Source organism: Bradysia coprophila, unplaced genomic scaffold, assembly GCF_014529535.1.
Source record: "Bradysia coprophila strain Holo2 unplaced genomic scaffold, BU_Bcop_v1 contig_232, whole genome shotgun sequence".
Taxonomy (NCBI): domain Eukaryota; kingdom Metazoa; phylum Arthropoda; class Insecta; order Diptera; family Sciaridae; genus Bradysia; species Bradysia coprophila.
The window spans coordinates 14,333,047-14,356,098 of NW_023503493.1; the positions used below are offsets into that span (position 1 = coordinate 14,333,047).

The 23,052-nt window shown below is 35.2% G+C and overlaps 1 protein-coding gene across 1 annotated transcript in view; it reads left to right on the forward strand.

Moving 5' to 3' along the window:
* LOC119076812 (protein tincar) overlaps positions 1–23,052 on the forward strand; it is a 71,234-nt gene that overhangs the window by 30,619 nt on the left and 17,563 nt on the right. The window contains exons 2-6 of the mRNA XM_037183799.1: positions 12,024–12,732; positions 16,460–16,620; positions 19,660–19,778; positions 19,942–20,048; positions 20,368–20,489. Of these exons, the coding sequence (XP_037039694.1) occupies positions 12,560–12,732; positions 16,460–16,620; positions 19,660–19,778; positions 19,942–20,048; positions 20,368–20,489 (682 nt within the window). The 5' untranslated portion in view covers positions 12,024–12,559. The remainder of the gene's footprint in view (positions 1–12,023; positions 12,733–16,459; positions 16,621–19,659; positions 19,779–19,941; positions 20,049–20,367; positions 20,490–23,052) is intronic.

The following is a 23,052-nucleotide window of genomic DNA, read 5'->3' on the forward strand; positions in this document are numbered from 1 at the left end:
CGGTGCGTGTATGATTTTCTATTGCTTGATAGTAATCAGACATTGGTAATTAAAGTCATTTCGAGAAGTTCTGAATTTTGTTTGACTGTTTCACTGTTTTGATGAATCTATTAGGATCGACGATACAGTTTCAATCAGTGCCAATTTTTAGTGAAATTTTTATGAAATTCGTGAAATTTCTTGAAATTCGTGAAATTTCTTGAAATTCGTGAAATTTCTTGAAATTCGTGAAAATTCCCGAATTTAATGAAATTCGTGAAATAAATTTTGAAAATAGGCACTGGTTTCAATCATTTAAGTGGTTAGTCATGTGTCTTTGCCTCATGACAAGAATAAATCGTCATTCAATAGTTTCATATTTATTCAAAGCGAAAATAAACCTGCTCGCATATGGCGCAACGATCAGTCAATTATTCAATAATACTAAAAGTCAAGAAAGGAACCCAAAAAATCGGAAGCATTTCCGAAAATTATGAAGTTGCAGAGCTTGGAATGTTATTGTATCAAACAGACCTACTACCAACTTCAAAATCCCAAACCTCACGATGAAAACTAAAATTCAAAAAAAATCTCTGAAAATCCTGAATTCTGTAACTATTGAGTCAAAATCCTCGAATTTTAGAACTGGGAAGATGGTGGACCATATACTGAGTCTTGGAATTGTAGGAACCAACCCACTAACCACCTCAATTATTCCAAAAGTCCAGAAGAGAAACCTAAAAAATCTCAAAAATCCATAAAATCCTGAAGTTTTCGAACTTGGAAGATGGTAGATTATGTGTCGCCATAAAGTCAAAAGTTCACAGAATTCACAGGTGGGAGCGGGGTGCCAGAATAATTTTTGTCGCCATCATTTACACCCTTACATACCACTCACTGACACAATTTTATAGAAAATCCTTTGTCAGCCAAAAGAAAATTTTCAAATTCGTAGAAAATCACTCATTTCATAGAAAAACCTTTAAGAAAAAGAAAAACGAAATCCTTAGAAAACGATCAACGATCAGAAGATCCTGTAAAATCATCATCGAAAATCTTCAGAGGATTTTTTTTTTCGTAAAATCAACGAAATTTACAAATATCTGTAACTCGAATGATAAAACTCTAGTAAATTTCAAAAATTTACTTTTGTTAATTTAATGAGAAAAACATAAGAAATTTCCATATTGATCGTCAAACTGCAGACTGTCTAATTCACATTTGTGTTTAACTCTTTAGCATTTAAATCCAACTTTCAGTCAAGAAAACTTAGTACAATTTGAAGAAAGTTAAATAGACAAAAACTTATAAATCCAAGTTCCACATTCAATTTTCAACGAATAATTCCGCACTTCTTTCAGTTCTGTCACTCTTTTCCGAATAAGACGTACGACTCAAAACTTATAATTTTTGCAGTGATAAACTTACACAGAACTTTCCACATAAAACGTTTGTTAAGAGAGTTTGTGACATTCTTTTAAAGTAAAAGCTTAGCTCTAAAGCTTACTATTCGAATATCGTTGCACTAACATAAAATCGGAACGGAATGTGAATTAAAAAGATTGCTTGGAACTGACTGACCCAATAAAATCGCGGTAACGTTTTGTGCATTAGGTGATTCCAATGGATTTTAGTGATTCATTTCGTCTTATTTCCCACAAGAAATGACAACATTTTCTTAAGTGTAAAGTCATGTTAACGCAGACCTATAAATTCATAATAACAATCACTCCTCTCAATATTTTCTTGCAGTCACTGTAACTGTGATAATAATACACAATGACTGTTCGTAATGATGATTTTTCCTTTCCAAAATGGTAACTGAAATCGGAGGGGTGGTGATGGTGGTAATAATAATACGATTTTTCATTTAACCGTCACGGTACTGTGCCATTATTACGTGTGTACATTAGCGAAAGAAATAGAACGGATAATGTGTCAGAGGAAGTTGGGATATTTTTTTTTGCGGACATGTGATTTATTGTTGTCGACCAAGTCATTACTTTTGATTTGTAACAGCTTCTGTTTGACCGAATAGCTTTTAAATTCTTGCGTTTTTTCTCTCTATCCATTTACGGAAATCAAATTCCTCAAAAAAAAACCTTATTGCGAGAACCAACTTTGATAAAAAAAAAAAGAAACAAAAATTAAAATGTAAATTCGCTTAACACAGAAACCTCTTTGCCTTTACGATTACCTTTATAAATTGATCAATGCGAAGATATTCGTTTTCATGAATGGGTTTCTTTTGAACGTCTTGAAATTGAGTTGAATTTTGTTTGAAATTGTGTACTTTGCGAAATTATTCCAATAAATAAGATGTCTTTGACGGAGAGACGATTTAAAAATTCAGCTAACAAAATTTTAAAAGGAAAATGATACTTTTGTTTCGCTCCAATTTTTACCCTTTTTGACTCCTACACAAATTCTGTTCGAAAATAAAATATCTCTCAATCGTGCTAGAGATTCCATTGACCATAAATTTAATTAAAAAAATACAAAACAGAAATTTAATTTGCTACATAAATAACGGACACAATTTCCCTTGATAATGGTATGTGTACCTATGTCGTCGTAATCAGCCAATGTTCGAACAAGTTATTTGTTGTGTGCAGTACACTGATGCTTTTATAAATAGGTTTTTACATTCATTTTTTATGATACACTCTATGTTGACGTTAATCAGACATCTATTATGTTTTATTTAAAAAAAAAAAAAATGCTTTTATACGAGCTTTTCATACACTATTGTTCGTAGTGGGACAATATGAATTTTATAATCCACTGTGGAGGTATTTTATTGATTATAAAAATCGTTTACTATAAGCTTTACCATAGAAATATTCCATTGGCAATTCATTGTTTCATTTTTGTGCTTTATGAAATTACTTTTCATTGTATCTGCACTCGGGTCGTATACCCACATGCCACATGATGTTATATGGAATAATTGATAGTGACATAATTGGATACAGATGTTGTATCTATACTTCTCATTGTGACAGCAACAAAAGAACAGGAGTCTTAGACTGGAAACACACTCTCGATTTTCAATTGCTGAAATCGACAATTATGCTGCGTCTCACACAATGATTGTTGTCTACACAAAATGAGCGATGTGTACACAATGCGAGTGATGTCGACACAGTGTGTGATGTCGACACAGTGTGTGATGTCGATACAGTGTGTGATGTCGACACAGTGTGTGATGTCGACACAGTGTGTGATGTCGACACAGTGTGTGATGTCGATACAGTGTGTGATGTCGACACAGTGTGTGATGTCGACACAGTGTGTGATGTCGACACAGTGTGTGATGTCGACACAGTGTGTGATGTCGACACAGTGTGTGATGTCGACACAGTGTGTGATGTCGACACAGTGTGTGATGTCGACACAGTGTGTGATGTCGACACAGTGTGTGATGTCGACATAGTGTGTGATGTCGACACAGTGTGTGATGTCGACGCAGTGTGTGATGTCTACACAGTGTGGTGTGATGTCGACACAGTGTGTGATGTCGACACTGTGTGTGATGTCGACACAGTGTGTGATGTCGACACAGTGTGTGATGTCGACACAGTGTGTGATGTCTAAACAGTATGGTGGGATGTCGACACAGTGTGCGTGTGTGATGTCTACATAGTGTGTTTGATAACTATACAAAGTGAGTGATTTCTACACAATGTAAGGGATTGATATCTACCCAAATTAGGTTTGACTGCAAAATGTTGTAATGTCTACAGAAACACACCGTAATTTGCATAAGAAACAGGATTCCAATATTAAACAAGAGAATTCTTCGACACAGTCGATAGCAGTTTTGAGCGGCCTTCCTTCGTACATAATGTACGTTTTAAGAATAAACTTTTCTGTTGTACTTGTAAAACTTGTGGCTCATGTACCAACTTATGTTCAACTCTCTAATTTTTGTTTTCTGACTTCTTTGTTGAACAAAAGAAAGTGATGTTGTCACCCTAAAAATACACCCACCCTCATTGTTCTGATTGAATGGGTGTACACTTTTTGCGAACAGTTCGGTTGATTCGCTTTTTTTATGTCATCCTAAGGGAGTATTTTAGGAATTATTATTTTAGAAAGTACCGACAGGAAGATGTGATTATGGAATTGTTGTTGTGTGTATCCAGGGAAGACGTTAATCTATAGGTGGACGATCCGCCGGATTAGTCCTTGATGCGAAATCTTGTACTTCTTTTTGTTACACTCGCATTTTGCTGTAAGATCACATCAGTCAGAGCTTGCCATTTACAATTTTTGTCGTCCTTGTCGATAGCAGATGAAAAGCCAAATGGAAAAATGGAAATCTTCCCACCTGCAATTCTATTCAAAGCCTTTAATCTGCACTTCCTCACCCCATAGAAATGTGTGAGAATATATCATAAAACTCTTTCATTTCGTTAATATTATCGCCAGCTGAACAGCAACATAAATTAGTGTGCCATAAAATCCACAAACTCCATTTCTTGGGCCCCGTGTCAAAAGCATTACACTTACAACGCAAATAATCATCTCATTGGGTTTGACGGTGGTGGTGGTGGTGTATACATTCTGGAAATTGTAAAACTAATAAAACTCACATAAAACTCAGCCATAGCCTGGTCATTACAAAGCAAAACACTGGTTACTTCCCATAGAATGATTATATTGCTGTACGATACGAAGTATAGGGAGTAACGATAGACTGTAGGAATGGCTACAATGAAACACAATTTGTATTTTATCTGGAAGTTTTTATTATGCTCCTCAATTGTAATATATTCGCAATTTACGAGTGTGTATACACGCAGTACGTTACGTTTCATAAAAGGAAAACTATTTCCACTTTTTTTTTGGTTGGAAATCTTGCTTTGTTGACTAATAGTCAACTTGACTACAGTTTGTTCATTTCATTTTTACACAGTTTCTAAAGATTGTCGATATGTCAGAGTTTTTAATGTACCCAGTCAATTAAGTTCTTCCCAAATTGCGCAATATTTGAATTCGCGATAGAAATTTTAAATTTTGCGCCAAAAATTCATAATTTGGAAAGAACTTAATTGACTGGGTACATTTAAAACTCTGACATATCTAAAACTGTGTAAAAATGATATGAACAAACTGTATGCTAATTTATTGTTGATCCCCCGGGGTGTGAAGATTTGTTTTGTTTTTATTTCTAGAACCCTTTACTTCGTTAACGGCCTTCCACTGGAATTGGCAAAGGCATTAACATTACTTCGATTAAAAAAAAAGAAGCTCGCAATAGATCGTCTGTTATTCAGTGTGTCAATGGGAAAGGTAAAGTTTGAACAACATATAGGTTTGTTGGATACAACCTGCCAGACAATGTACATTGTTTTAATTTTTATGCATGTCCATTGCAGAACAGATAGAATCGAAAAGTTTTGACAAGAGTTTCGGGCTATCCACTCAATGGAAAAAGAGGTTTACCTGACCCGAACACAATGAGTTTCTATCATTGATTTAATATAACAACATTTTCGAATTCACCTTACACATAAACTTACGACAAATGAAACATTTCTATGTTCAACCAAATTTAAGTTCTGCTTTTGTAGATCTGTATAGTCTTTAGGAAAATTAGTAATGACTAGAGTTCTTAATCCGGATTGTAGTTTAAATTGAGTTTTCGAATAACTGAATGTTCATCATGTAAAATATTTAGTTTGTAATACCCTGTCCATTATTAGATTATTTTGAAAGGCTGGCACACTTTTAAAATATTAAGGAACTAATAATTGGTTCAGAGCGACTACGTTGTGATGATGGGAAAAGGAGATGAAAATACAGTTTTCATTTTTTTTCGATGTGCTTTACCTTATTTTGTCCCCTCAATATGCCAAGAAAAATTGCGTTTTGTTGACGATTGATCAGCGATAAATGATGGAATTTGTTTATGTACTGTCCGTTTGACAAGAGGATCGCCACGGTTCAGCAGGGGGTTTTGAACATTTGTTTTTTACATGTTGGCACACGTGCTCTTGTCAGATTCAAGATTCTTTTTACGAAGGTTACGCTGATTATACTTTGTGAAAAAGGCCAATACCTTGCAAATATGTCACATCTTGGACAGAATTTGACAGAATTTGACACTGCAATATCTGCAACATGAAAAAACTAAATGTTCGAAACCCCCTGAAACCCCGTGCTTCCACCTACGTAATATACACAAACTAGGTGAGCCAATCTTAATTTAATAAATTAAATAATCGAATGACATATCTAGTGAGAATAGTGCGAATAGACTGTTATGATCAGAGCGAGAAAACCGAAGACTACTTATTATAACTTGCCTTGGGGTACTTGTCAAAGTAATTGCTTTTCTTTCAACGTGGTACGTTGAGAGCGAGAGGACAGAAGACCAGTTTATTTTAACTTGCCTTGGGGTACTTGTCAAAATATCTTCTTCTCTTTCATCATAACACTCTATAGTGAGAAACCTTTCTCTCTCGTGGGAAAAAATAGAACTTTTCTCACTTGGCACTTAGTTTCAAAGATGATATGATGAATTGATGATTTTTGTTTCGTGATTTAAAAAAGACGTAAATCACTCGGACAACTGATAAGCGTTCACCTTAAGCGGAATTGGGGCTTTCGCGTCGTTCTGGCCACAAACGTCGCTCTTGTTAAAATTTCGTATGTTCTCTCATTCCGTAAACCACGTCAATTTATACGGATGTTAACGACATTTAAACACATTTAAGTGATTAGGGTCAACATAGGATTTTAAATAAGATTTTTCGCGAGTAATATTTCGCGATTTGGACTATGAATGTGTGAATCCCAGACGACAAATTACAACATTCAAAATTTACATGTTGCATGTTTCGGCTATTTTCAAAGACCATGATTCGACTCATATGATTGCAAGCAATACTTCCATGATCAATAAAAAAAAAATTATGCTGTTCCTATTCATTGATTTTCCACCATCTTCAGAACTTTCGAACGGAAATTAAAATGCATAACCGGCAGTTTTCCAAAGACAACATTTTTCTTCCTTTCTCTTCCAAATCGAAATTCCTTGCTTCGGCCGGTTTTTCTTTTTGTATTCCCAGAGCTGCCAAAGAAATTTATCGACACTACGTGTAGCATGACTCTTTCGAATGCTTGCTCTGCTATACAGCTTTGCAGCTGCTTTTTTACTATACACGATGCTTGTGTAATATGACTACTCTATTCTGAATAATGCAACGAACGTGTGTGTATAGAGGAAATTTTCTTGTAACGTAAAAGAAAACGCGTCAAGGAATTGAATGAACATTTTCTTTTACTAGCTTTCTTCGTTTCGTTTTTTTTTCTTCCTCTTTTTTTTCGAGTATGGGGTGTTTCCAAGACAACACCATTGGTATGAGAACGATGCGCTCTTATTTTTTGTATACAATATATTTGATGTGAGTATTTAGTATATCGATGGTTCGGCATTAAAACGATTGAACTGGGATATATACTTCCTATATATTCACTTTTCCCATTTTATTTGTAATGCAATATTGTGGTTTTGTTTTTCTTTAATAAATGAAATTGCATTTTCGACGCGCTGTACGTTACGTATTCCCTTTAGAAACAACATTGTACAGTGAAGATGTTTGATATGAAAATGGGAATTTTCTGTTCGGTCGGAGTTTTTGGATTTTTTTCATTTTATTTTAATTTGAATTAGACTCGTTCGGAAAATTGATGATTTGCCAGTTAGTGGAAATGGTATACACATTACTGAGTGCTGAGTGCCGTGGTTCTTTTTTTCGCCAGACATCATTTTCTGGGATATTTGCCAGGAACGATAGGATAGAAAGGGGATGGAATGAATGCAATAAATTTCTGTTTGGAATCTTTTGTTGTATTTCGATTCGGTTACCGAATTCGTTTTCCGATTTTCTTTTTTTTATTTATCAGGCAGACCTTTCTCTGTAATATGTTAATCAAATGAAACAAAATTTTCATTTTTATGTGTTAAAGAATGTTGCGGTTTGTAGCATAAATGTATGAGATCAGAAACGGAGTGAACCCTCTTTTGTGAGCAAATAAATGTTACAGCATAGACTCCGTTGATATATTCCTTGTACGTTTTATTTAAAAATCATTATAATCCCTCTCTCAGTGTTATAGCGCGCCATTGTATTATGATGCGATGTATAATAAAGCTCTTAAAACGTGACTTAATACATTTTCGACAATTTGGTGGCATATTCCTCCCAAGAATGATTTTACGTAAATTTACATTGTACAATACCGTACTTAGTACAATTTCCATAATTAATTGTATGTTTAAGATGTACAAACACCCACACACAATCATTTGCCTTTCAAATTATTTACCAAAAAACAACTCACCTCATTTCCACACAGAGTGATAGATAAAATGAAAATTGTAGTTTCGTATTACATACGGCTGGAAGGGGTTTCTCCATTTATCACTTGATACAGCGCTTATTGTTTCGTTAGTTATTGAATGTAAAATGTGTAGATTTCCAACCTCTATTTTGAGGATAATGTTTTTGCTGTTAAATAACTCATTATAAATGGATTCTACCGAGAATGATAGGCTTTAGGTTTCATGTTAAATTAAAATGAAATTCCACTGTCTGTTTACATATAATTTAAAGTTTTACTCGCTCAAACAACTAACGATTCCATGTAAAAATGAATCTCATATCCAGCTTCAGGCAGTAATTTATTCCATATTTAGATGAAGTAATATACATCATAAATATCACCTTTCCCAAATGCCAATTTATGCAAATGATAAGGAAATTGAAGCGGATATTTTCGAGCCGGTTTATGTACGGTAAACGGGATGATATTACGAAAATGCTGTAGAGATTTGAATAATGAAACAATGGAGAATGGAGGGGAAGACCTTCAGAATTTCGTTATTTCTGACAGAATATGAATATTCAATGACTGTTGTGAAGGAAATATTGTCTGACGAATTGTTTGACCTTCACTACAACCATTAACAAAATGGTAGGCAACGTTCTTGTTTGGATTTATTTTATTTTGATGAGGAGGTAGTACCAAAAATTACATATTTCCCACCAGTCAAAAATTGTCCAAGCGCTCTCGAAAATTTAAATTACCGCAAAGGATAACACACGAAGAATCATTTCCAGAAATACTGAAAAAAATAATTTTGAAAATTCATCTAATTTTTCAACCGAGCATTTTCATCATACTTACAATATTTCCAACGGAGGCCTCCGTGCGCGATTTAACTCACAGTAGTTAATCAGCTATCTCCTTAATAATAATAAAAAATACTCAGGCGGGCACTACAACCTACTATTGGTTTTGGACTCTTCCAGCAATCTTCTCCATTCGGAACTATTCCCCGCCAACGTTCTCCAGTCGCTCACTCTTAGTACTTTCAGATCAGACTCAATTGCATCTTTCCATCTCGCTCTCGGTCTTCCTGGTCTGCGGCTTCCATCGGGATTTGTATTTAGCAGTTTCAGTGGTACACGTTCCTCATTCATTCTTTGTACATGACCGAGCCATCTTAATCGATTGATTTTGATCAATTTGACTATATCGGGCTCCTTGTAAAGCTGATACAGCTCATATACAGCGTTACCCTTCTACGTATTTCCTCTCCGATGCTATTACACTGAGAAAAAAGTTGACAGTTCTGTCCCCAGGTAATGTAATTTTTCATATAAAAATCACATTACCTGTGACAGGTAATGCTGTTTTTGCACGAGAAATAACATTACCTGGGAAAAGATTATCTGTCACAGGTAATAATCTGAAAACTTTTTTGTCAGTGTATCACTGTTGACCAGCGACCCAAGGTAAATAAAGCTGTCGGCAGTCTCAAAGTGTTTTCCATTCACCTCCAGCGTATGGTCCGTTGGTCTGCCATCTCACTGACCGTGAGAACGAACTCAGCACCCCTATCTTCAATTTTCGTGAAATTCTCTTTAACGATGTCAATGTTCCGTCCAATTAAGTCTAGGTCATCAGCATATCCTAACAACTGACTCAACTTTCTGAAGATTGGGCAAAATTGCAGTTTATAGTACAAACACCGATTGGGGCAAAAGTGGGTGGGATCGATAGGGGGAGGTCCCCTGATGACAAAACAACAAGAATTGGGGCGCGGAAGCCCGTCCCCGAGACACCAGGGCCCTCCAAAGTTTTCATATTTTTTCAAATTTTCACGCTTTTTTTTGACAAAATTAATAGAGACAGGTCCCCTGATGACAAAGCAACAAGAATTGGGACGCAAAAACTCCTCCCTGAGGCGCCAGGTCCCTCCAAAGTTTTCAAATTTTTTACAATTTTCGTTTTTTTTGACGAAATTAAAAGAGACAGGTCCCCTGACGACAAAACAACAAGAATCGGGACGCAGAAACGAATTCCGGACCAGGACTCACAAAAGTAAAGTTAATTGTTTGTGTAGGTGCTATGTAGTCGTCGGCACTTCGTACAAGGAAAATGAAGTTATGTTGAAGCGCGCAGTCTAGTCGTCGGCATTTCGTACAAGGAACATGAAGTTATGTTGAAGCGCGCAGTGTAGTCGTCGGCATTTCGTACAAGGAACATGAAGTTGTGCTGTTGTGTGAGGGGGTCATCTAGTATTGATTTCGTCTAAAAAGCGCGAAAATTTAAAAAATATGAAAACTTTGGAGGGCCCTGGCGCTTCGGGAGGGGTTTCTGCGTCCCACTTCTTGTTGCTTTGTCATCAGGGGACCTGTCTCTATTAATTTCGTCAAGAAAAAGCGCGAAAATTGGAAAAAAATATGAAAACTTTGGAGGGCCCTGGCGTCTCGGGGAGGGGCTTCCGCGCCCCAATTCTTGTTGTTTTGTCATCAGGGTACCTCCACCTATCGATCCCACCCACTTTTGCCCCAATCGGGGTTTGTACTATAAACTGCAATTTAGCCCAAGATTGTACTGCTGGTTCTCACGTCGCTCTCTCTCTCTCTTATCACCTTCTCAAGAACAATGTTGAAAAATAGAGCCTTGTCTAGATCATTTTCATCATGCCGTGTTAAAAACTTCTAACTAAGTATTTTCGACAGACTGTAATAGAATCTTGTACTTCAATTGTTTTAACATTCATTTTGTTGTTATCAGAAGTCGATCAATACACACATCTTTTATAAAGATTCTCTATACTCACAAAAGTGAGATAAAGGGAATTTTAATTCAAGTTTTTAAGTAAAATACCTTACTTGACATACCATTTCCGTCATTTGTCCCATTGGTGATACAGCGCAAAAATGTACTATTATCCCGAGTTTTTCAGTGGATTTTACATACAGTGGCGTCGAAAGTATTGCTTAAAATAAAACTCGTTACGCCACTGAAGATGCACAGTAGTTAATTATGCTATATGTTAGTGATGATAGCTTTTACTGACTGCACCCGAAAATGAGTCATTATTAAATTGACATGAGCGTTAAACGCGTGGCGTATTGACTAAAACGACCTTTGTAATTGTTTGGGATTCATATTTTGTCTTGTGTTATTACAACCCCCACACTTGGCAAAACTAAACCGTTACAAAAAAGGACGTAATCTACTATTTTAGGCACACGATTGGTCAAACCTGGCCTACAGCGATTTTCTTAATAAAGGCACAAAACTTCTATTTTTCAACACTGAGTTCCGAAAAAATATTTTTTTAAGGGTTCACGGGCTGCGGCCAAATACTTTATTCTTTATTATGCAATACTATATGGGACAAATATACTTTCTATATCAATCGACATCTTGGCCCTCTCTAGCGAATTATACCGATTACTTTAACCCAAGCTTTAACCTCATTTTCTCATTCAATGCTTCTCGAAAATAATAAATAAAAATGTTTACCGAGCGTCAATTCATTACAAACATTTTGTATTTGACAGAGTCCCGAACAGGATTATACCCTTGGGCAAAGAAAAAGTTCAAAAAGGTTTAAACGAACAATTTTTTTTCTCTTGCGGCTCATCGTAAAAAAACAAACAAACAAATAAAAGTCTCAATAAATATAAAAATGTTTTCATCGAATTTAATTTTTTTTTTCTATTTTTCAGAATCGTCAAAGCGAAGGAGTGAAGCTAATGCCACAACAACGAACCAGAGACGACTTGCAATGTAAACTGTAATTGAGTTATATAAGAATACAATGACAATATAATAGTTAATATCAACAACATGAAGGCAACAAATCCGTCGTCGGTTGTATTTTATTTATTATTTCTTCGACCGAATACCTAACAAGAAGACGAATTTTCATTTTATTTATTTTATTAAATACAAACCGGTCACTGAAAATTTATTGACAAACACAACAGCAAAAAAAAGCAGAGGAAAAAGAAAATAAAAAGATAAGAAAGAAAAGCTAACAGAGTGATAACGTTAATATCTTAAAAGAAATCGGAAAACGAATCCTTTCCAGTGTTACAACAAAAACCCAAGAACTGTTTTTCTTCATTCTTTTGCTGCTATATCTCGGATATGAAAAAAAACAATTATTCCGCTTCAGGGGTGAATTAGATTCGGGGTCGGAATCGGAAAGGAACAGTGAGAGAGAAAAAGAATAACAAATAGAAACGGAATTGACAGCATTATGTCGATAACCGGATCACTTGTCGGTTATGAAAATAATAATGATGTGAATGGTGCAATTAATAAGAAAAATCGTTCAATGCTCAACATGTCGTCCGTATCATCGAAGCAATGTGCAAGTCTGAATTCCAGTATTAGTAACAGTGTTATAACGACCGCCAGTAGCTGTGTAAGGTATGTATTACACTAATGGTATAGCAAATAGACCGAGCTGCACTTCTTTTCCATATTTAGAGCAGATTTACTAAGGGAACATCAAGACTTCCCTGATAAATTTATGATGGATTCAATTGGAGAGTAGACATTTTATTTTTAATCGACGTGAACCATTACAAAACCATGCTTACATGCTTTGCTCGCACCACCCTCCGAAAACTTGTCATTACACATTGTAATTGGCGATAAATCTCGTTTTCGCAGGGCTTCGCTAGTAAAATAGATAATAGTTTGAAGATTTTCTATTTTGTATGCTATTTGCAGTCTGAGCCCTCCCATGTCTCCTATGTCACCATCGGCAATGACATAAAAATATACTCTAATATGTCTGAATGTCACCCCACTAGTAATCAATTAGTATGATGCCTCTAAAATGCGACTTTTCTATAAAAATTAAATTTACCCATTTTAGACTAAAAAATTGGACCATTTCTCCATCTCTAATCCCTGCAATTGTCTATCAGGGGATAGTTCTTTCAGTGAATCTAATACCCCTTGCTTACCAACATCTCGACTTAATTAATCAAATGCGAAATTTTGCAACTTATTCTGCAGTTAGGGGCAGTGAAATTTCAGCAAGAATTTGCGTCAGTTCACCTATAAAAATTTTGTCCAGCTCAGCTGTAGTCGTTGTACGAATGTACTGTACAAATTCGGGACAAGTACATTATGTTAACGTAGCAGTAATATTTACAGTACAGCTGTATCAATGTACAGTTGGGCGAACATTGGTTGTCTCATCGAAAAATAAAAGTTGTACAGAAAATATTATTCAGAATTCATAAATTTTCATCTTTAAACTATTTAGTACGTTTATTTACGTCAACTTATTAAAAAAAAAAAAAAACTGCCGTCTGTGCGATTCGAACTCGGGACCTCTGACACTCCAGTCCACCACCTTCCCCATGTCCCAACTCAGTACTTGTGTTCGGAAGACATTATGGGAAAGCTATCTTATAACATCGTACGTCTCCACTGTACTGTCTTGCTGAACATTAATGTTCAGTTGATCAGTATTGTGAAATTGAACTTTAAAAGTTCTCGTATTTTAATACTGTTGTGTGGTAATGTAATTTCCAAATGTTCAAGAAGGAAGTTTTTTTTCTGTAAATTATTTGTTAGGAAATTGTAAGACTTAAGTCTTCTTCTCCTATTCTATAATTCTAAGAATAAATATTTTGAAAGAAAAGGTTCAGTTTCCGGCAGATGGGCTTTTGTCACATATTATTTAGACACCCAACAGTCTGACAGAAGCTTATTAAAATTAAGGGTAGCAACATAGTCAATTTTACTAATACGTCATTACTGTCTCGCTCAAAAGCGGTTAAAACGCAACTAGTACTACACATGTGTACGTCAAATTTGTTATCCTTTGTTTGCAGACTTCAGTTTTTTCATTTCATGATTTTGTATGCGAATGAAAACTAAAAGTGAGAAATTTTTCTTAGGAAAAGCTGTTTATTCATTTTTTTGAGCAAACTGTTTGAAAATGTGTTAAGAATCGATTGCGTGGATTTACTTAATCAGTGCCTTTTTCTCACAAGCATCGAGACCGAGTTCTTTCGCCGGCTACATTTATGACAAAATTCGTGGAATAACGTGTGCTCCTTAAGTGCTAACTTTCGAACAGAAGAGAAAGATTGATATTTACGAATGTCAAAAAATAGGTTTATAGTGTAACAAAATCATTTACCAAGTCATTTATTAAAAAAATTTCTTGAGCCTTCATTATTCAAATACGTTATTATTCAAAACTTGAATTTCTGAATTTAGTAGGGGGGCATTTCGTCAAAAAAAGTGATTTGCCTTCCTATGGATTTTATAAAAAATGTTTTGATGGGATTATTTTGAGTATTATTAGTAGTCAAAAAAACACTAATTAGAAAAATTCAAGGTCAACAAGGTTTTTTTAACAAACAAAATCTCACCCGCCAATATAAAATCAGCGGTACAATATAAACACTTCATTTCTTCCATTATTTTCAACGGAGATTGTGTATAAAATATAAAATTAATTAAACAACACGACATTTACGTGGAATCATCATCGAAAATTAAACTTTCGCGTACTTTGTTAACGTAGGTACTAGATTCGAAAAAACGATTCTTCTTCTTCTTCTTCTACATATACGTCGGTTCTTTATTCGTATGTACAAATGCACGCATGAATGAAGAACCGACGTATAGAAGAAGAAGAAGAATCGTCATTAAGTGCATCTTGTACTTACGTTAACAAAGCTCGCGAACGTTCATATTTCGGATTCCACGTAAGTGTCGCGTTATTTAATTAATTTTATATTTTATATACAATCTCTGTTGAAAATCATGGAATGTCGCCGAAGAAACGGATTGTTTATATTGTACCGCCGATTTTATATTGGCGGTCGAAATTTTGTTTGTTAAAAAAACCTTGTTGATCCGCGACCTAAAAAATTTCTAATTAGTGTTTTTTTGACTACTAATAATAATACTCAAAATAATCCCATCAAAACATTTTCGCTAATAATTTAGGATGGCTAGACACCAAATGCCCCTCTACTAATTACAAATAGTTCCTAAATTGTCTCGAAAATTCGTGCAGTGTTTAGTCTCATTTAACATTATGGAAGTTTTCACGACCACTACATTCAAACTGGCATTCATTCAGCTATAGTGTACATTGTCCATCTGAATGGTACTTTGAATCTGTCACAAATCATGTACTGCTCTGCTGTACAAATTCGGGACAAGTACATTTGTTAACGTAGCAGTATATTTGTTAACGTAACAGAACAGTAGTACATCTTAGCTGTACATAGTACTGTCATTACGTTCAAAATTCAGCAATTACGTACAATATACAGATATGCTGAAAACTAATGTTCAGCTGTGTAGTAAAAAGAACTGCACGGGTACCATACCCAAATATTTTTTTATAGGTGTTGTTTTCATAGAGGTAGACTACCTAGAGGAATTATGACCCGAAAATCATTGAAAAATTATATCACCCACACCACTAGCACGAAAACGTCAACTTTGCTTTATTTTGACGTTATGGGTCCCTTTACTTTTGACATTAATGCTTAGTTTCCTCTTACCAAAGAAGTACTCCGGGTGAGAGACAAAATTGAATTTTTCCAATTTTTCCTTTGTTTATTTGACAGCTTGCTCTCTCACGGAGTACTTTTTGTTGAGTGGAATGGACACTTAAGAGTCCCTTTTTACTGTCTGTCCACGAAGCTGTCACACACATTTCAAAATATGATTTTTCATTTTAATTTGTCAGTTTGTTCTATTGAGAGGGCCCTTGGTTGTTTTTCAGCTGATACACACAAACAATCAAAACTGTTAATACGTTTCTATACGGTTTACCACTACCACGGGCGTTGGTGTAGCAGCTTGAATCGCATAAACAACTGTAAATAGCTTTGATAACGTTGGATCAGCTGAAAAACAGCTGAAACAAATTCATGCTGAAATTTCACTGCCTTTGACTGTAATAGAAAATTTGGTCATTTTCTCACAAAACCAATTTCTAATTGTTCCACTCAAATCGCACCGAACCGTAAAATTAAACAAAACTGATAATTGAAAACGTTATGAGTTTAATCAAATGTCAGAAACTTTAAAAGCTCTTGTTATAGAACGTAGAACGGATGTATTGGATATAATAACCCAACCCTAATTTTTTTTTTTTTAATTCCAGCAACTCAAATACGAAACACCAAAACCGTAATAATGAATGCAAGCAACACAATAAAAAACGACGAAAATTTCATTTGAATTCACTGTGGTCAATATGGTATGGACTATTGACCACATTCCTGCAAGGATATTTAGCTCTACATGGTGCTTATAGATTCGTAGGTAAGTGTCTCGCCTGCCAACATTACCATTGCAATTTAAACGACGTGATTTTATTTTTCACCATTGATGTATTATAACCATCCACAAATATTCTCGTACATTCCGCTGGTTGACTGGTGCATATAATATTGTTGGAATGCCAACGGTTTAACGTTTCTTTCGGAATGGGAAATTCTTCTGTCTACAAATTTCAACAAAAATTCTCACAATTTATTGCTTTCGGTTTTGTGGATTATGGAAAATGGAAAAGTTTCTTTATTGTCTCGAAAGTTCGAAGTACCTTTGCTTATGGAATAATATCTGCATGTTTACGATGCCGGCTGTACTAGGCTTTGAGACAATACATTTTTTTTTATTTCGTTTCTATTTGATGCAGAACATATCTACTCTCTACTAAACGACGCTTAACAACAACGAGAAAATCCTCTACGAATAATTGCGTTAGTTACACATACAGCATTTCCCATTTTACGTTGAAATTGCATAGTGAACTTGTACATTTTAATCAGAGAACAAAGGCATTATTCATTCTTGGCACGGTTGTGCAAGTTTTCAGGTTGACCCAGTTGTTTCGTATGGCTAGCATTCTATTCGACATTTTTCTTTTGTACTTAATAATCAGAGTGCATGATGATGGTAGTCTCAAATTCGTTTCTTCTATTTTGCGCTAAAGTACTAAAAATGCTGTACAACGTTCACATAGATGCAAATTTATTTCTGTTGTAATTCACGTAGTGCTTTGCAATACAATCGACAATTATTGGTTTGTTGGAACGAACATCTGTATGGTTGTGGTTTGTAAAATGTGGAATGATAAATCAATTAGCTGTGCGTTGCGCCTAACTCTAATTTTTAAACTACTATTTGGCTCTCAAATCAAGAGGAATAATTATGTGTTCCTCCTCGTAGATATTCGGAGTCTATTACTTCTGAGGCTACCTGCTCATAGGAATGTATCGAAAAATTCAATAAAGAAGAGCGGTGACACGAAACGAAAAACTATTTTTCCCAATTCAATGAGGGAAATGAATTCCATAAATAATAAATGTTACTTTATTAGGCTAGATGTGTATCTTCGGCCTCGTGTCATATAAAGTACTTTGCACCCGATGTCATAATAGTTATTTATGCCACTCAGCATCTTAAGAGTCAATTCGCCAATTTTTCGACCATTTGGAAAACAAGCTATCTCCGATATTATTGAGTGAGCTATCTCATTCGATTCGCCGTTCAATTCTAGCGAACGTGTGTCTGCCATTTTTTACGAAAAAAATCCAGTTTGGGTGTAATGTGCGTACATGTCATATGATGTCTAGGGATGGTGAATACACTTTTTTAGCAATATCTTGAGGAAGGAGGAGTCCAAAACGTTAAAGCTTTGTAGGATTGTTGGCCTGTCCACGGCCGACAATTTGAGCCCACCCTAACTTCCGCACTCACCACCCATGGCCAGCCATCAGTCAAAGTATGGTCAACTTTCAAAGAGTGCTGTATCTCTGCAACATCATTGTTCTGAGGGAACGACTACATAATTATGGTCTCAGCCACCATCACATATCAAAATTTGACCTAAAAAGTTTTGTGTTGCAGGATTTGCGGACCATTTGAAAAAAAAGTTGACCTTTACGGCTGAAATAAAAGAGTAAATTTGAACCAAATTCTTGTGCAAAATAGTTTTTTTTATTAGTAACGTGTCTGGGGGACAATTCTAGCCCATAACCGATCGATTCCGAAGGACTCTTTCTGAAAAAAAACACTATTTTTTACATTTTGCTCATAGTCGGGAAGCCTCTTTGACTGTAGGGAAATGGAGTAGCGATGCAGAGTGAACATAGTCTATATTTAACACATTGCTAGGCACCCCAGAACAACATACATGATGTAACTGTTGCAATTCAACAAATTGGAGAGGTTCTCCGATCGAATATTTCAATTACGGCGTAGTATAGATCGGTCAAAAACCCTTAAAAGAGTAAAAAGTGACGCAAGCCCTTGTGTTTACTTCCAAAACAACTAATATCGCTGTAAGTGACGCTTTCTGCGCTTGTACGCAAAAATTGCATTTGTAATTGTAATAGAATTTTTCGGTAAAATTTTTGTTTTACAATTTTTGCGTACAAGCGCAGAAAGCGTCACCTACAACGATATTAGTTGTTTTGGAAGTGAACACAAGGACTTGCGTCATGGCAGACACCCGTTCGCTAGAATTGAACGACAAATCGAATGAGCTATAACTCAATAATATCGGAGATAGCATGTTTCAAAAATTAAAATTTTGGCTGACGAAGTGTCGAATTGACTCTTAATCACGGTGCAAAGTACTTTCTTAAAATCACGATGTGTATTGCACTTGATGTCATAAAAGTTATTTATGCAATCGAGTGCGAAGTATTTTATTAGGCTCTAGATGTGTAATTATGACACGAGGTCGCAGGTCGATTATGCAATTCAGTGAGAGATCACAAATTAAATGTTTGTGATAATTTCTCCACTGAAATAATGCAAATCAAAAGACCACGCTTTAAATGTTGAAAATGCCACAAAAAGACCAAGACTGTAACGTTGAAATGAAAGTTGAAAAGGTCACATACACTTTACGTATGGACTTGCACACCGACTTTCAAAGTGCAAACTATCCAAATTCCATTATAATCTACCTACATTCTACTACGAAACCCGAAACTGTGATAGGTCGTGATACATATATGCAATGATTTTATCAATTTTGGGATCTTTATCCTAATTAGAATTTGTTAAACAGAAGTAGTTTTAATTTGCTTCACTACCATTATGCGATGAGAGGACGAGGTCAATAAATTTTTACGTATATTATGTAACCGTGCTTTTTAGAGGGAGTCTCAGTGAATAACCCGTTTATATAAAATTCCACTCCGTTCCGAGAAATAATCTTCTTATTTCATCAAAAGAAAAAATCGCTAAGACCTACTCGGCTAATTGAATATTATGTTTCAGCTTAAAAATACTTAGCAATCAAACAATTTAAAGTTTTTTCTTCTTCCTTTTTTCATACATTTTCAGAGTGTTCAATGATTCAATGGCGAGGTGGAGAGCCCTATGCAGAGTTAAACATTCAACTGTTTCTAAGCGGTTTTGTGTTCCTTATGTTACCTTTGTTTTTCATATCAACTATATTTAAGGTAAGTGAGAGAAAAAAAGAGTGTTCGGTTTTAAAAAAAAGCACCCATAAACCGAGAAACTTCATTCTTATAATTGGTTGCCATAAATTTAAATTGCCATATTTATGACATCACAATCTCCATAACTAACAGCACACAAAATGCGGTTCAAATGTGTTTTCAGGTTGGAAATTTAGCAAATGACGGTATTAAATTGGCAACAGGAAGTGGAAAATGTTCTATCGAACCAGAAGATGGTTTGGAGGCGGAGGCAAAAGGTGGAACTTTAAGGTATAAAATGTTTAAAATTTTCGTTTCATATAGAACCCATGCAAAATGTTAAATGCAAACACGGTTGTGTGAGCGCAAAGCGGAAATATTGTATGGGTATAATGAAGCACATTTAATATGATTACTTAAAGTATTTGTGCAAATATTTGTACAATTCGGTTTATTAGCATAGTATACCGTTAGAGAATTCCTTTTTTGTTTTTGAAAAAAGTAATATTTAAAGGATGAAAACGTTCTCCCATTTTAATTAATTTTCTCGATAATTATTCGTTTAACAACTTAATTTCACATTTTTTGTTTGTTGTTGGTATTATTACAGAGCTTTGTGGACCCACGGCGGACCAACATCAGGTTTTGTACATATCATTACGGCTTTGTGTCTCTTAGTGCCAAGACTACTACTAGAAGCTCGACTTATAGAGAATGGAAACTTACAGAGAGGTGAGTGTCGAAAATAATTTATTGTTTTTTTTGTGTGTCCCATAAAATAATGTACGGTTATAAGCGGCCTGTTCGACCTAATGTCGATTTTAATAGTTATATGTTTACTGATTTATCTATTTACTGATGGGAGAAAATGGGAAATTTCCACAAGAGCTATTTTTTTTCCAAGGCGAAGCGAGAGCCGCAATTTCTATTTTCAAATGTACAAGGTGGGATCTATCATTTTCTTCACGAAAAACATCAATTCACGACACCATTTTTGAAAACATAAACTAAGTGACAGTTCAAGTGAGAAAGATTTTTTGTTGAGACTAGCGGCAAGTTTCGCCCTTTCCTCGAACTATAATCCTATACATTTCAAAACAACAAATTTTCATGTGAGACCCATACTACGAACGCCTACATCATCTGTTATGGCTAATTGAAAGTAAAAAACGAAGTGGAATTTGAATCTGTTCAAAATACATTCGACATCTGTTGGGATCTGGGAGAAGATTCAGTACAAATTTGTTTGTTCCTTGGCCACATGGCAGTGGTACTGGTAAATTGTTCTATGAACTTTATACCTCTTTACACACGAACAGTTCTAGCGAAACATAATTAAAATGAAATTTAAATTCATCGCTAATCCTGCTTACTCGTGTGTTGCCGAAGGTTTTGATTCTTCTATAGATACAATGTGACAGACAACTGTCCTATTATTGCCCTCACCGTCTCTGAAAGGTTAGAAAATATCGGACGAATATTTCTTTCAGTCTTTCTGTCACAGCGATAACTTTAGTACATCTTTTAGTAGCAGACCCTCGAGCAGACCTGTCACACTCTGAAACATTCGAGACGACATAATTCAACTAAACAACAAAGTTTACCACCGCGCAACATCCGTTACTGTTCCATAATTAATTTTCTTAATTCTTTCTTCTCCTTTACAAACTTAATAAGCCTTTCTTTAAGACGTTGCTAATTTAAATAATTCAAATTATTAAAACACCTTTCTCCTGAAAATGTACTCAGCTACCCAGTCCTTATATATACATACCAACCATACAATATTCTCTTCGTCGGTTGTAACATAATACCATCCTTATTTATCATATTTCATGAGACTAATTATTATTGTGTTAGGAGTTATGACACTATCCACGATTGTTTCAGATAAATTTTACCTAAGCACATAGATCAGTTGTGAAGATTTATTATGAGGTTTTGTTTGGGTCATGTTGAAAGGTCATCACGTATCAAATTGTAAAGTTGCTAATTAGTCTCGTGGTTTTTGCGGTTGGGTTTCATTACCATTTTTTTTAAATGAGGAAGAATTCGTTAGTAGGTACAACGTTGGAAGCGACTGTTGACAATGATCATATTGATTTAACACAAGGAAATGAATCAGTTCCTTCAACAGTGACTGTAGTAATATAGTCGCCTTCTCTGTCTTTCCTATTCCTTCCGCCAATAATTTGATTTGTTTTTCGCATCATGAAATAACCGGCATCCCAAGCGACAGCAAATGAAATTTGTCTTTTGTTTTAAAAAAAAAATCGTTTGTCTCCCTGCGGACAACATAAAACTTTTGAAGAACCAAAGCCAAAGGAAAAAGCAGCTATGCCGAAAGATTAAAACGAAATTTATTTCGTTTTAGCTTAATGGCATGACCTGTGTCCCGAAAAATGTTTAACATTTCACTCCCCAATCCGGCCTTAACACGTGTATAAATCATGCAATACTCAGCTCGGAACATTTTTTGGTCTGTTTCTTGTTTTGTTTTTCTCTCGCAGCCTTAAGGAATTAATCGAAATATATGAGGGTTTTAGTGTGGTGTAGGTTGTTGAGAAGCTAATGGTGATAGATCTTCTCTCAGCAGTTTTTTTTCGGTGAATTTTATCTTTGTGAATTAATGTGCAGTCACTAGGATGCTTTTATCACAATTGCTAGGCCGTTAAAAGCCCATTATTTGCTTATTTAATGAACGAAATACCTCTCGCCAATTCATGTTAATTTCTACCAACTGAACGCAATGTAAAATTATACGAACACGTCCTCCTAAAATATACATTTCGCAATTGAAACAACGGCAGCGTTGAATCTAATAAATTGCGAACAAAGTAAATCGCAAACTAACTATAATTCCTTGCTAAGTGCTTTTATGAAGAGAAAATCCGAGAAGCAAATTCGTATAACACACACACACAGAGATTATGTACTCCGTCGCAGATAAACTAAACAACTGACATAGTGTAAGTTGGTTGATGAATAAATGGAGTGGTACAGTGAGATGAGTGAGAGTTTTGCAGTTTAAAGTTTTCGGAAATGTTGTTTGTTCGAAACAAAGCTTAACCTTATGCTGATGTCATCATAACAATGGGCTTACCACTTGAAACACTGTAAGGTATTACAGAAACGCACATTTATCCATCCAGACGGATTTAATCTACCGAACAATCTGGCATGGAATTGTACGAATTGTACACAACGATTTGAAGCTGATTAATCTGAGCCATGTACTAAATGAATTGCAGACTAAAATCAGGGAAACAAGGATTTGCTGCAGTTCTTTTTAAGC